Source organism: Sphaerodactylus townsendi, linkage group LG11 (genome assembly GCF_021028975.2).
Source record: "Sphaerodactylus townsendi isolate TG3544 linkage group LG11, MPM_Stown_v2.3, whole genome shotgun sequence".
Lineage (NCBI taxonomy): Eukaryota > Metazoa > Chordata > Lepidosauria > Squamata > Sphaerodactylidae > Sphaerodactylus > Sphaerodactylus townsendi.
In genome coordinates, this window is record NC_059435.1 from 51,391,245 (window position 1) to 51,406,264 (window position 15,020).

General features: G+C 41.8%; 1 protein-coding gene across 1 annotated transcript in view; it reads left to right on the forward strand.

The window, feature by feature from the left end:
- The window catches only part of PEX1 (peroxisomal biogenesis factor 1), a 32,725-nt gene extending 19,857 nt beyond the window's left edge, over positions 1–12,868 (forward strand). The window contains 11 exon segments of the mRNA XM_048510365.1: positions 1,394–1,583; positions 4,083–4,249; positions 4,353–4,487; positions 5,020–5,084; positions 5,292–5,434; positions 5,514–5,617; positions 6,420–6,596; positions 8,685–8,915; positions 10,597–10,794; positions 11,015–11,145; positions 12,585–12,868. Of these exon segments, the coding sequence (XP_048366322.1) occupies positions 1,394–1,583; positions 4,083–4,249; positions 4,353–4,487; positions 5,020–5,084; positions 5,292–5,434; positions 5,514–5,617; positions 6,420–6,596; positions 8,685–8,915; positions 10,597–10,794; positions 11,015–11,145; positions 12,585–12,666 (1,623 nt within the window). The 3' untranslated portion in view covers positions 12,667–12,868.
- Positions 12,869–15,020: the final 2,152 nt, after the last annotated feature.

The following is a 15,020-nucleotide window of genomic DNA, read 5'->3' on the forward strand; positions in this document are numbered from 1 at the left end:
TTTCTTTCTTATATTTATACCCCACCCATTCCCAAAGGGCTCATGGTGGCAGTATGTCTCATCCCCTACTTTTACGTGCAAGTCGGTGCTAGTTTGTAGCATCTAATGTGCGTTGGCATTGTGGCTGATTTTCTTTTTGAAAGCCTGCACATCCAAACTTTTCAAAGAAACGTTACATGAATCTCTCTCATCCCACATGCTGCTAAAGCAACCACAGAACCGGTTGATTAAGGGCATCCCTTCCCCAACTCAGCTGGCTGCTTCAGCCACCATTAGGTAGGCTTGGGAAGAGCTCTTCTTCCATAGATTCCCCAGGTTATTTGTTAAAGTAACCCAGCCAGTGTATTAATAAGTAATGCATTGTTGAAAAGGAAAAATGGGGAAGTGATGAACCATGTCACCCTTCAACCAACACGCTCCTCAATGGCCAGCAAAACTCAGCCTGACTTGAATTACTGACCCAGGCACTAGACAGTGTAGATCTTCCCAGAATTAACTAATTAACTGTTAAATAAGAAGGAGATTAACAAGAAGGGGTGAGTTTGGAAGTCAGCTTGCGCTGACTCACATAGTGCGGTGGTAACCAAATGAAAGATTTGTGTAAGTTACTGTAAGTGGATAGCTCCATTCAGATGCCAGTTTGTACTGTGCAAAAAGGTGACTTTGATTATTGCCTTTGTGAACAACTCAAACATAAGGTATCTTTCTACTGTAGCCAAAAGGGGATGCATTCTCAACCTCAAACTTTTGATAAGTACCTCTGCTGACAACCAGTGTCTAGTCAAACCCACCTGTTTAATCCAGCAAGGGCTGCTCTGCTCCCTTCCTATACCTTCTTCCACTTAAACAATTCCCCCAAGCCACAAAAACTCACATTCCCTCATACTATTTCCTTTCTCTTACCCATCCCCAATGCACTCCCCACCATTGTTTCACTCTTTCAGAATCAATCCTTTTTCATTCCTCACATCCTTCACTCCAAAAAAATGATTCTGCCTCTGACCAGCCGTTCCAAGGCAGGGAGTGGGGTCTGCATCTGAGATGAACACAAGTGTTCTGACTATCTCATGGCCAATAAGTTGTCTGGAGAAGTAGAGGTGCCATAAATAAATCCTCCAAACACATCTTCTATTGACTGACTTGCATAACGATTAACTGCCTAGGCCTTATCTAAATAGGAGCCTCATGTTCTGATTGAAAATTGGGCATATAGGTTCTAGGTGCTTGAAAACAGTGAAAGAAATTACTCTGATCAGCACTCTCATTTGCAGTTGACAAATCGTTTATTCAGAATTAGTCTTTTCGAAGGGCTTTGTAATTTCGTTATTTTCTCCATGTTTTTGTTCAGTTCTTTGTTAGATAGCAGATTAAATTGTCTGTGTTCTGTTTCCAGGGGCAAAGATGTGAAATACTCAATTCCATACTGAAAAATAAACTTAATTTCAGTCTGGATAGATTGTGTGATCTTGATCTCCATCAAATTTCTAAGGAAACAGAAGGATTTGTAGCTAGAGATTTGACCATGTTAGTTGACCGTGCCGTACATTCATTTGTTTTCCGTAGGAGACCATGCAGAAAAGAAGGTTTGTACACTCATTTTGGTTTTACTCTGTAACTGTTACTCTGCTACATTATTAATGGTTTAATGGTTCAGATGAAGGGCTAATATTTTAAATACCACAAGATTCGAAGGCTAAATAGGAAGCTAGATGGTACATCATGTTGCCATAATAATAAAAGGACCCAGTAATTAATTAGCAGACCAGGTGCTCAGGAGCAACAGCAGCAGCAGAAGGCCATTGCTTTCACATCCTGCATGTGAGCTCCCAAAGGCACCTGGTGGGCCACTGTGAGTAGCAGAGTGCTGGACTAGATGGACTCTGGTCTGATCCAGCTGGCTTGTTCTTATGTTCGCGTAATCTGGGGGTTATGCTAATATAGCTTTCTTCAGCAGTGGAAATCAACTATTGCTACCACTATTGATTACTTGGTGAGATATTTGTTTGACCAGGCAAGTAATTCATATTAAACAAACCAAATATCCCTGAGATATTCCAGTATATCAGGCAAAACTGTTTGGAATCATTTGGAAAACTACACAAGTCTGTTCTACCCCCATGTTCTGACCTTCTGATCATTTAAATACTAATATTCATCCCTATCTTTACTATGTAGACACATTCTAGTATTACTAAAAATGGTTCATTATTGTGAAAAGACTTCATGGGGTTGGTTGGTAATGAGGCTTGCTTGGCGTAAAGAAAAATTGTTAAAACTATGGAAAATTATGCATCAAAAGTAATTAAAGTAAAATGTATTGTTGGCAACCAAGGCATTATTTAATTACACTTATTGTGCAATAACATTGTTGCATACTAAGGTGTGCTGTAAGCCATCAAGCATGTGAGTAAGTTCACATCTTGTGATCTAAGATGACTTGGAGTTAGATCTTTTGTTCTGTGAATTCTCTAATTATTTTCTTTCTCTACCCTTTGTGGCCCATGACTATACAGATCCTATAAAGAAGGATCTACCATGTGCTTAAGCTTGAAAGCAAAGAAGGCTCTGGGCTGTGGGAAGGCTGAAGGCAGTTGACAGTCTTGGGCTAGCAGAAAGTCAGCCACAGAGATTAAACTGGTTGGCTTATCACAGCAGTGTTACCAGTGGTGGGATCCAAAAATTTTAATAGCAGGTTCCGATGGTGGTGGGATTCAAACAGTGGCGCCGCCGCACATGCGCACCTCCAGTCCCTATTGGGCAGGGAGGTTGCTTTAGTAACCCTTCTCGGCACTCAGAAAAAATTAGTAACCACTTCTAGAGAAGTGATGAGAACTGGTTGGATCCAACCTCTGAGTGTTACCCACACTGAAGAAGACAGCTTTCCTGACAGCCTGCACTGCCTGCACAGTTGCTGATAGCAGCAGGTTCATAGGCAAGGAGCATTATGAGTAATTATGTGATCATCTAGGCTAGAATGTCCTGCAGTTTTCTAGTAGCAAAAGTATTGGGGAAACCCTGTAGCATCTGCTGAGATAATTTCAGGCACCTTATTGTGTCAGTTAGAGCCATTGTAGTGTAGTGGTTGAGGTAGTGGGAAATCCAGGTTCAGATCCCGACTCTCACCATGGAAGCTTGCTGGATGATCTTGGTGTTAGGTTGGCTCTGGGTGCTCAATTCTCGACCCTGGTTTCCTGAAAGGGGCCTCTGTGTTCTATGCTATTTTCCTTTCCCTCCTGTCTGCTTGGTACTTAGATAACAGAGGTGTCTCTGGTCTCGGCCAGATGGCTTGCTATTTCCTGTCTGGCCTTGGGGATTACTTTTGCTTTCCCGCACTTTCCCCACTTTTGCATCACATTGGAAGGGGGCATGTTGGGGGTTGGATTCAGAGGGGTTGTACTGTTGGGGTTTTGAACGTTGGATCAGAACTGGCTTCTGCAAAGCCAGGCGCATAATGTTCAATTCAATATAGGTTCCTGATTCATGAAATCCAGGACTGGTCATTGAGTGGATTCATAGATCTGACACTTGGGCCACTTTCAGCCTTGATCCTGGCTAGCATTTGGATGGGAAACCTCCAAGAAATACCAGGGTCGTGACACAGAGGCGGACAATGGCACTTTGGATTGTCTCTTGCCTTGAAAACCCCACTGGGGTCACCATAAGTTCCTCTGTGATTTGTCAGTCAATTTTATGTCAGTCAATTCCATGGTTATTGTATGTCCCAGAACCTTTCATCTGTTATGCTCACCTATTCTTTGAGGTTTGCACTTGGTATTTGGTAGTTTGGGGTTAATGATCAATTTTATGTATCTAACTTTGCATTGATACAATTGGGAAGAATTCTCTGGTCCTGCTGATGATTTGTAGTTAGTGCCCCACAACCACAACCATGATCTGTTTCCACCCATGGCAAGTAATGGAGTCCCTTTGGAAGCTGAATGCGTTGGGTCTTTGCCCATGGAATCACAGTATCAGACAATTCATCTTTGAACTGGGCTTTGTTTGTATGACATTTAAGAAATATGCAGGATTATGTGTGTGTAAAAGAAAAAAGATATTTTGAGTCTTATCTGTTTTAACAGATCTGATTCTGTCAACATCAGACTTTCAACAAGCTTTAAAAGGTTTCACTCCAACGTCTTTGAGAAATGTTAACCTTCATGAACCTCAGGACTTCGGCTGGGATAGGATTGGTGGTCTTAAGGAGATACAGCAGATACTGATAGATACTATCCAGCTACCTGCAAAGGTACTGTTCCTTTTTGAAGCTATAAACTGTGACTTTTCCTGATGCTGTGTTAATATCAAGAAAATCTATGTGTTTGAAAGCAGATGATTTTGTATATTTTCAGTATCCAGAATTATTTGCAAATCTGCCCATACGACACACAACAGGAATCTTATTATATGGGGCTCCAGGAACAGGAAAAACTTTATTAGCAGGAGTGGTCGCTCGAGAGAGTGGAATGAATTTTATCAGCATCAAGGTAACAGACTGAGACTTGGCAGAGTTTGTTGCAGTAACTGATAAATGTATATTGTACAGGTCAATATCCAGTTAAATTAAACAATGTCTGTGGTATACATTTTTTCAGAACTCTAGTCAGACCCTCCAAATGGCACTTTAAACTTGAGTGAGCTCCAGTGGTAGTCACGTATGTCTTTTATCTGATTATCTTTCAGTTATGATCATAGAGTATACAGGGAAAATAATAAGTGCCATAAGATAAATTCCAGATGATCCCTTATAGCACCCACAGAAAAAAATGTTTAAATATTTGTCATTCTGTCTTTGGTCTCAATTTTGTACAACAATTGAAATAAATTGTCTCTACCTAGTGTTTGGGGACTAATTTGTTTGGCAAAGAGGCCAAAATGGCCCGTTGTGGTACCAGCACCATTGGTGCTATTTTGGTTATGATGTGCTATCCTGTTAGCTTTTGGTTCTTATACTTCTTAATAAATATGAATCAAATAGCCTGATTGGTTAAGAATGCACTTTATGTTTGTGTTTTGCAGGGACCAGAACTCCTTAACAAATACATTGGAGCCAGTGAACAAGCGGTTCGAGATGTATTTAACAGGTTGGCTCCAGACAGAGAGTTGTTGCGTTGGTAATAAATTGTTTTCATTGCTTAAAATAGCTGTGTGGATCATTACAGATTCACATGAAGAAGCCAGACCAAGTGGTGTATGTCAGAGGGGTGTGGAATAGCAAAACTCGCTGATATCACATGTTCAGTCTTGGCAGGTCGCTTCACTCTTATGGTCTGAATTGTGTTGCATTGCAGAGCACAGGCAGCCAAGCCTTGCATACTTTTCTTTGATGAATTTGACTCCCTTGCTGCTCGCCGAGGTCACGATAACACTGGAGTAACTGACCGAGTGGTTAACCAGCTGCTGACTCAGTTAGATGGGGTTGAAGGCTTAGAAGGTAATGATTTAGTTGTTGTTTCCTCTTCTGGGACAAAAATTCAGCAGGTGTATTAATAAAATCCTTACTTCTTTCCAAGGGGTTTATGTACTTGCGGCCACTAGTCGTCCCGATTTGATTGACCCAGCTCTTTTGAGGCCAGGTCGGCTGGATAAGTGCTTGTATTGCCCACCTCCTGATCAGGTAAAGGAAAATGCTCTACCTGAAATAAAAAGCTGGGGGAAAACTTGACAAAATAGATCTGGGCCACTGCTGTGTGATTCCTGATCATTTCTGTACCATGTATGACAGAGACTGCATAGATGTAAATCTGGAGTTTAATGTTATGCTGAATTCATAGTAGAAAAAATGAAAATGGTGCAGAATTTATTATTATGACTGGTAGAAGCTTATACCTGGAAATGTTGATTTTTGTGCAAAATTCTAGGGTTTTTTCCACTGTCTCTATACCAGAGAGAATGCTCATGTGAGCAGCCACTTATGTTTATTACGATGACAGAGACACTGCAAAATTGTTTTGTGCCAAAGAAATGAAGCCCCAGAAACTCCAGTGCTGAGAGTAAACTCTCATTATGTCTATATTCTCATTTTCCTTACTTTATTCTAAACTCAGCATTCTGTTTTTCTTGAAGGTTGGATGAGTGGGGGTGAAGCATAAGTAAATTAGTCTGCAGGGCTAAATGGTTATCTGAAAGTGACTGGAGACTCCAGATAATTTTTTTCTTGTATGGCTGTATTTCAAAAATGTCATCAGAGGGTTCAGCTAGTTCTCCTCTTGCATTAAAATTCAAATTAAACTTTCTATTTGTAAACGGATTATTTACTTCATTGTATCTTGTTACATGCCTGTTTAGATTAACTAGGTTCTCTTTCCCTAGATCAGTTGAACATAATGGGAAAATGCAAGACAGTATTTTGGTTCTTGGTTTTGCCCAAAGACAAGAAATCTATGTTCTAGTAATAGAGATTGTTTTTAATTTCTTAGACTTCCCGATATGAAATTTTAAAAGCACTGAGCCACTCTCTGCCTCTGGCACATGATGTCGATTTTCACGGTTTGGCAGCAAAAACTGACTGTTTCACAGGAGCAGACCTAAAAGCTTTACTATACAATGCCCAGTTAGAGGCAGTTCATGCCAGTTTGGGCTCAACCTTGCCCCAGGTGAGTACACTGAAATGTTTTTCTAATCCCAGACTCCAAGGCCGTTTCTGCACGGCCCATCTTTAGGGAATGTGCTCTCCACGCCGGCAAGAATTCTTGCCGTCATGGAGGCGGAGGCCGCTTCAGACGATGCAAGCATTTGGACGGCAATTCTTGAGAGGCCGGTAGGCGGCAGGCGGCTCCGCGATGAATACTTCTCTTCTAAGTAGCAGGATAAGCCACTTCATATATAGGCCTAGAAGTGGCAAATTGGAAGGTTTTGGTATGGTCATGTGGGCTTCACATAACTGGGCCTATATATCACACCCCAAACATTCCTGAATCCAGATGTGGATTATGTGAGAATATCTAAATTCTTTTCTTTAAAGCTTACCTCTGGTGTATTTTATTTTTTTAACCCTAGAATAGATAGGGCAAGGGTTGATACGTATGTCTTCCTTTTTCTTGTTTTACTTGAAAAAATGCAAGTATTTTGTAGCACTGTGATTCTTCTTCCTATTTATTAGTTTCAAGAATCCATTTTCATATTTCTTTTAAATAAAATCTTAAAAAGATAAGCATGAGGATCTTTGACTGGGATACAAAGTGTTTGGCTCTATACCTGGAATGAATAACCTTCATACTTTTCTTCAGTCAGAGGGCTGTTACCCATATAGAAACTGGAAGTACTGAAGAGAATAGCCTTCTCTATATAGCCTCGAGATTCAGTGTTGCTTTGCGACAGGCAGAGACCCATGTCCATTTTAAAAGGAACACGCCGGGAACACGCTGTTTCCCTTCCCCGTCCGACTCACCTTGTCCCCGTCGTCGGCCTGCTGTTCGCACCGCGCCGCCGGGAACACGCTGTTGAGGGAAAAACAACCCTTTAAAGGGTTGTTTTTCAGGGCGGCTTGACGCCGCCCTGGGGGAGGGGGAGCGCCGCCTGTGCGAATGGCTCCCTGTGAACGGCGTTTTTACCGTTCCCAGGGCGCCATAAACAGGCCGTGTGGAAACGGCCCAAGAGAGTTTCAGAACCATGACCCTTTTGTGCTACTCAGGGAATCTTTTTCTAAAGTATGCTGCAAGCAGAATTTAAATTGTAATTCTACATATCCCATAATATAGTTTGAGTAGGTAACCATGTTAGTCTGTCAGATCGCAGCTGACTTACGGCAACCCTAAAGGGTTTCCAAGGAAAGAGATATCCTGGGTCCCAGTATAATGTATTACCCCCACCCCGTAAATAGAGCATTCCTTTTAAAATGGACATGGGTCTCTGCCTGTCGCAAAGCAACACTGAATCTCGAGGCTATATAGAGAAGGCTATTCTCTTCAGTACTCAGTTTCTATAGGTAACAGCCCTCTGACTGAAGAAAAGTATGAAGGTTATTCATTCCAGGTATGAGCCAAACACTTTGTATCCCAGTCAAAGATCACTCATGCTTATCTTTTAAGATTTTATTTAAAAGAAATATAATCGTTCTTGAAACTAATAAATAGGAAAGAATCACAGTGCTACAAAAATACTTGCATTTTCAAGTAAAACAAGAAAAAGGAAGACATACGTATCAACCCTTGCCCTATCTATTCTAGGGTTAAAAAATAAAATACACCAGGGCGCTTTAAGAAAGATTAGATATTCTCATACTCCACATCTGGATTCAGGAATGTTTGGGGTGTGATATATAGGCCCAGTTATATGAAGCCCACATGACCATACCAAAACCTTCCAATTTGCCACTTCTGGGCCTATATATGAAATGAGCGCTTATCTGCACTTAGAAGAAATTTCCCATAGAAATATATGTATCAAAGCTGTGAACTTTTAAATCTGTTTGTTCAGATATTTTTCTGGACATCCGTCCACCTATTCAAAGTTATCTCTTCCCTGGCATTGAGAATGTAGCTGAGAACAAAAAACATACATGTTTTTGCAAATTTGTAAACTGTAGCAGATTGTCAGAGCTGCATTTAGTTAATATCCTTAACTGACAAGTGACTGTGACACTAGGAAGTCAAAAGTAACTAGTGGGGGGTGGGGAGTTGTGGAGTTATTAGAAATATAGGCTAATAGTCTTTTCTGTTACTAATTTTGTTATTTTTGTCCAGGATGTAGGTTCTAGTTCAGACAGTGATCTCAGTCTGTCATCAATGGTTTTCTTAAACCAAAGCAGTGGATCAGATGATTCTGCTGGAGATGGAGAGGGGGGGATGGAACAATCTCTGATTTCCCTTGAAATGTCCGAGCTGCTTCCTGAAGATCCAAGGTCCAACATATATCGTCTTTATTTTGGAAGCTCCTATGAATCGGAGCTTGGCAATGGAACTCCATCAGAAATGGTAACCAGCTTCTTTCACTTAATTGATATTGTATGATCAAAATAAAACAATGGATTTTTAATTAAATATAAATACTGGATCAGTATCAATTGATATATGTTAAAGCCTGGATAAAGGAAATTATTTATGGACAGTCTGTTTCATACTTTGAGTCACTCCTACCTATCACTTCCCTTAGAAAAGAACAAAAGGAAAGAACAAGTGAAGGTTAACTACAAAATATATTTGTCTTATTTTTAGAATCATTGTGCACAAACAGGGAATATGTATTTTATGGGCAGAAATACCGTCTATTACTGGAAGAGGCATCCATAAATGATGTACAGTTGAACATGTGAAGCTGTTTTCTAAGGAGTCAAACCATTGGTCCATCGTTTTCAGTATTTTTTATTTATTTATTTATTTATTTATTTATTTATTTATTTATTTATTATTTCATTTTTATACCGCCCTCCCCCGGAGGGCTCAGGGCGGTGCACAACATCAACAGACAAATAAAACAAGAAGTTTAAAAAATTTAAAATGCAGCATACAATTTCCAAATCCAAGTAGGTTTAAATATTTAAAATAGATGGCATCCAGCTATTTAAAACTCCTCTTAAAAAAAAAGGGGGGGGGGAACAGTGGGTATCAGAATATTTCTGATATTTTGATCATACAATTTCGGGCACCCATATCAGCGGCTGGTCTCACCAAAGGCGCGGTGGAATAGCTCGGTCTTACAGGCCCTGCGGAACTCATTGAGATCCCGCAGGGCCCGGACAGCTGGAGGAAGAGCATTCCACCAGGCCGGGGCCAGGGCCGTAAAAGCCCTGGCCCTGGTAGAGGCCAGCCGCATCATAGAGGGGGCGGGGGTTACCAGCAAGTTGGCCTCTGCTGACCGCAGGGACCGACGTGGGACATATGGGGCCAGACGGTCTCGTAGGTACGAGGGTCCCAGGCCGCGCAAGGCCTTAAAGGTTAAAACCAATACCTTGAAGACGATCCGGAACTCAACTGGGAGCCAGTGCAGGCGACGTAACACGGGTATGATGTGATCTCTAAAGGCACCGCCCGTGAGCAAACGTGCCGCCGCATGCTGGACCAGTTTTAATTTCCGGATCAGCCGCAAGGGAAGGCCCGCGTAGAGCGAGTTGCAATAGTCTAGTCTGGAGGTGACCGTTGCATTTTCCATTCTAAGTGGCAGCCATTCTCCAGAGTTTCAGGCAGAAAAATGTCTTTCCCAGAACCTTGTTTTTGACATCTTGTAACTGGAGATGCCACAGGTAGAAACTCTGGCATCATCTGATTGCAAAACACATGCCTATAGCTACCCCACAGCAGCATCAACATCTTCTTTTTGATAATAATCAGTTCAGTTGATCTTCCTGATTTTTGTGTCTTAACCTCTCACTGGAACTTATTTCCATTTCCCTATGCTTTCTTCTGGCTCAGAACAGGTTACAGCAGAGACCCTTTTAAAAGAGAAATATTTAAAAATGAAATATTTTGTTCATACTTAAACTTTTTAATTTTACAAATAACTTGCCTGATTGACAAGCATTTCCCGAAGGTTCACTTATTGATAATGTATTTGTTGCTTTGAGGATTTTGATTGAAGTGTTAGTGAAAATTATACAATGTTTCCATTTTTGATCATTATTATATCTTCCCACCCCCACCCCTGCTTTGGTTTTTGTAGAGTTCTCAGTGTTTCTCTGGACCAAACTCCATAAATCAGGATTTGACCAGCCTATCTTTGAAAGATTTAGTATCATCTCAACCTCTGGTGTTAAGAACAGCCTTACAGGAAGGCTGCCAAGAACTGAATCAAGAACAAATAGAACAACTCAGGGTTGAAATCAGTGCTATCAAGGCCAACTACAGGAACAGAAATGGAGTACGGATTAATTTAATTCCTGATTCTTGTTTCTACAGTTGCTTTTTATAAACAATTGGTCGTTTGTTAAACTGCTTCATTTGCTGAAACAATGTTTCATATAACAAGCACACAATAAGTAAATTCTTTTTATTTGTAATGTGGATTGTTTAAATATGCTTAAAATACTGTGTTTATTTTCCTATTTCCTAGTAATATCTACGTGTTGTTGCTTTTATAGGAGGAAGTCACGCCGAGTCAATCAGTATCAATCAAGAATACTTTACATATTACTCAGTCCCACCTAATGACAGCACTTGGAAACACAAAACCATCTGTTAGTCGGGATGACTGGGATCATTTTGCTGAACTGTAAGTATATCAATAAAGGAAATATCCCCTTGTTGAGCACCCCCTGGGTTGGACTGGGGTCTTGCCCTTGTGCCGTTCCCCCTTTCTGTCTCCCAGGCGGTCTCCACCCTACCCATCCTCTGTGCTCTTTGTTCCTGACTCCTGTCCACTCACTGGGACTATTGACTCTCCAGTCAGCTCTCTTCTTCCCTTCCTATCCTTCACTCACTCTCTCTCACTCTCCCCTTCATAACTACACTTTGTGCCCTCCTCCACCACTCTTTTATCCTCTTCCCTATTCTTCTCCCTCCCAAACTCTCCCATCCAGTTGATCTGGCTCAGCTGGGGCAGTGACTTCCCCCAGGTCCTCATTGGCCTGTGGGCTATCTTTTGGGCCTGGCCAGGCTCTGGATTAGACCCCCAGTCCTTGGGCCCACTCCTGAGTTTAAGTCTCGAGGTGGGAGGATTGACATTTGCTGGTCCTGGCGGGCTCTGCCCCCTTGGCCTGTGTCCTGGTCAGCTTATCTTCAGTATTTGAGCAAGCTGATCAAGGCCAGAGGCTGCCACACCCACTGGAGCCATGCTAGGATGGATGCAGCCTTAGTTGTGGATGCAAGAGCTGACTGCTGGGATGTCTGTCCCTTTGGGCTCTTCCTTCCCCCTGCCCCCGGCTTGGAGGCCACTTGGCCCAGTGGCTGTCATCTCCCACTAAAGTGGGGACTCAAGAAATGGCCCAGGAGGCCAAACCCAAACACACCTGCTATTTATTCTGAGAATTTGTCCCTGTATATTCTGGAAAAATTGCTATTTTAATGTGTTGCAGCAACAACAAAAAATGGTGTTTAAGTGTCTTAAGGACAAACGTGAGAAAGGTGAAAGCTCATGCTCAAGACCACAGTTTGGAGAATCAAAGCTTAAGAAAACTTTTTTTAAACAAAGTCACATGTGCAAATTCACTGTAGTGTTCAGGAAGGGGGTGGGAAATAGTATCCCTTTAGTCATGTTAAATCAGAACTGTTTCTCGAATGAATGCAGTCTTCCAGGTACAGTATCAATATGAGTGTTGACATTATTGGCCTGTGCCCATGTGGGGAGTGGTTGTCCTTTTGCTAATCACCCTCCATGTGACGCTCAGCTGTCAGGTCATAAGTCCACTTCCATTTCAATCACTGAGATATCTTAGGAGTTCAGTGATTTATGGCTTTTGAGCAGGTTATTGGCTGTGTCTGGAGGATGTTCGATTTGGATTTTATTTTTAATGTTATTCATATTCAGCTTGTCTGTATATGGTAAGCATCCCTGATTTTTATTGAATGGAGGAGGCATATGGTTGAAGAATATATTATTATTAATGTGTTGTTATTTTATTATTAAATGTCGCATGATTTCTGGCTATCATAACAGTTTTCTTGCTGATGCAGCAAGGATATCTAGAATTAATATTCGGCATTTGTTTTTAGTTATGACAATTTTCAGAACCCAAGGAAGAAAGGGCCCTCTGGAGCAACTTTCAAACCAGGACAAAAAGTGACGCTGGCTTAACTACTGTTAATGTAATGATGATCACCAAGTAATTTTGGCAGTAAAGTGTTTACCTTATTAAATCATATTAAATTTGGTTTTGTTAATTCTGTAATAAAAAATAATTTATTTGAAATGATTTTTAATTATTGCAAATTATTTACATCATTTTAGTCTTCTTGTTATGTTTTCCTACAATTCTACATTAAAACATTTGAGATAATACTTGGTGTTTAAATTCTGAAAGAGGAGATATTCATAATCCAGAGATTGCGTTCTCTTGCTATTTTGTGGAAAGTTGTATGGTCTGAGAACTGCCAGTCATTAAATCAATTCTCCTGGCAATCTTTTTGTATCATATGACCAAATAATATGTTTGAGTTCATATCTGAAGGAGGGAGCTTCAGACTTAAAAAATGTTTATCTCTGCTAAACAGTGAACAGTATCGTTTTATTTATTTGTGTCTTTGTATATACATTATCAGCTGTTGCATCCCAGGCAAAATCCTGGGATGAGGGAAATGTTGTGGGACAAACCTGATTTAGGACCAGGAACCATGCAGACTTTTGGGCTAAACTGGGATATTCCCCTTGCTCAACCCGGGATATTTGGACCGTGCAGAAATTACCCTGGAATACCTTGTTTTAGGGTGTTATGCAATGGATGCACAGTATTAGCTTACTATTAGATAACTCCCTATCCACAGACATCTCTCTTTACATGGAGCAATGCTGTCCTTGGCTGACCTCCCAAAACAGATTTGGATTTTTTAAAAAAACTCGGACCAGCTTGATCCAGCTGGAAACTATGTAAGGTTTCTTGACTATTGCAAACTAGACATGAGTAGACACAATTACATGGAGGAAGCATAGCAGATGCACAGAATCTGCCCATCACTTGCTACCTACATTTTGAAGACTGTTATTGTTGGGAAAGTTGCAGTTGCCAGTATTTCTTGGGCTGTCTATTGTAAAGAATATATCCTAATTATGTATCATATTGGTTTAGTCCAAATTGTATGCAGTGCATTTACTTTGCAGTTCTTCTTTCTGCTGCTCCATAATTTACTACTCATGCATTTTGTTGTGGTGGTGAAAAGTGCCATCACCCTGTATTTGACCTGTAGGGTTTTCAAGGCAAAAATCATTCACTGGTAGCCTTGGACTTCCTTGGCAGTGCTCCATCCACCTACTAACTAGACCAGGGGTAGGGAACCTGCGGCTCTCCAGATGTTCAGGAACTACAATTCCCATCAGCCCCTACCAGCATGGCCAATTGGCCATGCTGACAGAGGCTGATGGGAATTGCAGTTCCTGAACATCTGGAGAGCCGCAGGTTCCCTACCCCTGAACTAGACCAATCCTGCTTCGCTTGTGAGATTTGATGAGACTGAACTAGCTTGCATTATCCCAGTTAGGGTCCTGTGTTTCGCAGTGCTGTTCAAAACACTCCCAAAGTGCATTGAAAGCATTATTGTGCATATGCGGAAGGGGTCATAAAAAAGGGAAAGGAGTTTGTTTATACCGATTGCAACTCAGTATATGTTGTTCAGAATCCACCCAAGAAAGGCATAGCCAAACTCCTCCAGACCAAAAACAAAAACACAACCCTTCATGAGGAAAAGTGAAAGGAAGCGCCAGATCATTGCACCAAGACGTCACTATTCGTTCCTTCAGTCTGGGCGGGGAGAAGCTGGCAGGGCTGGATCAACGCAGCGGCCCTTCAGATATCCTTCCGCTCTCAGCAGCCCTCAGAGAAGACGCCTCTAGCAGCGAGAGGATGACGACTGACATATCCCTGTCAATATGTGAAGAATGCACCGCCTCCCCAGAGTTGAGCACACCTCTCTGTTAGGAAGTTCTTTCTCAAATGTAGTCAAAACGCTCCTTCTTGTTATAACATAACGACACCACCCCGTCGTTATAACGACATGGGGGTGGGGGAAGGGGGCTGCTGGTCCACCACATGAGTGGAGAACTCTACTCTGGTGAACTAGGTTTGTTCCCTTTGTCCTGTCAAATGAAGCCTGTTGGGTGACCTTGGGCCACCTTTCTCGGAACTCTCTCAGCCCCATCTACCTCACAGGAAGTCTGTTGTCCGGAGAGGGAGGGAAGGAATTTCCAAGCTGCTTTGAGACTCTTTACAGTTGAGAAAGTGGGGTATAAATCCAAACTCCTCCTCCTCCTCCTTTACAGAGACTGGGGGCCTGATTCCAACCAGGCTGCATTGCAAAGGGTGTTAGGCCTTGTCTTCCCACTCTGAAATGCCCTCAGAGAGCTTGCATTTCCCAGTGGCAGCGTACAGGTAGCTGCATCAATGGGCATGTCTGCCCCACCTGGAGGAAGCCGTCCTCGGCCCCAGCTTGCTCAGGGGC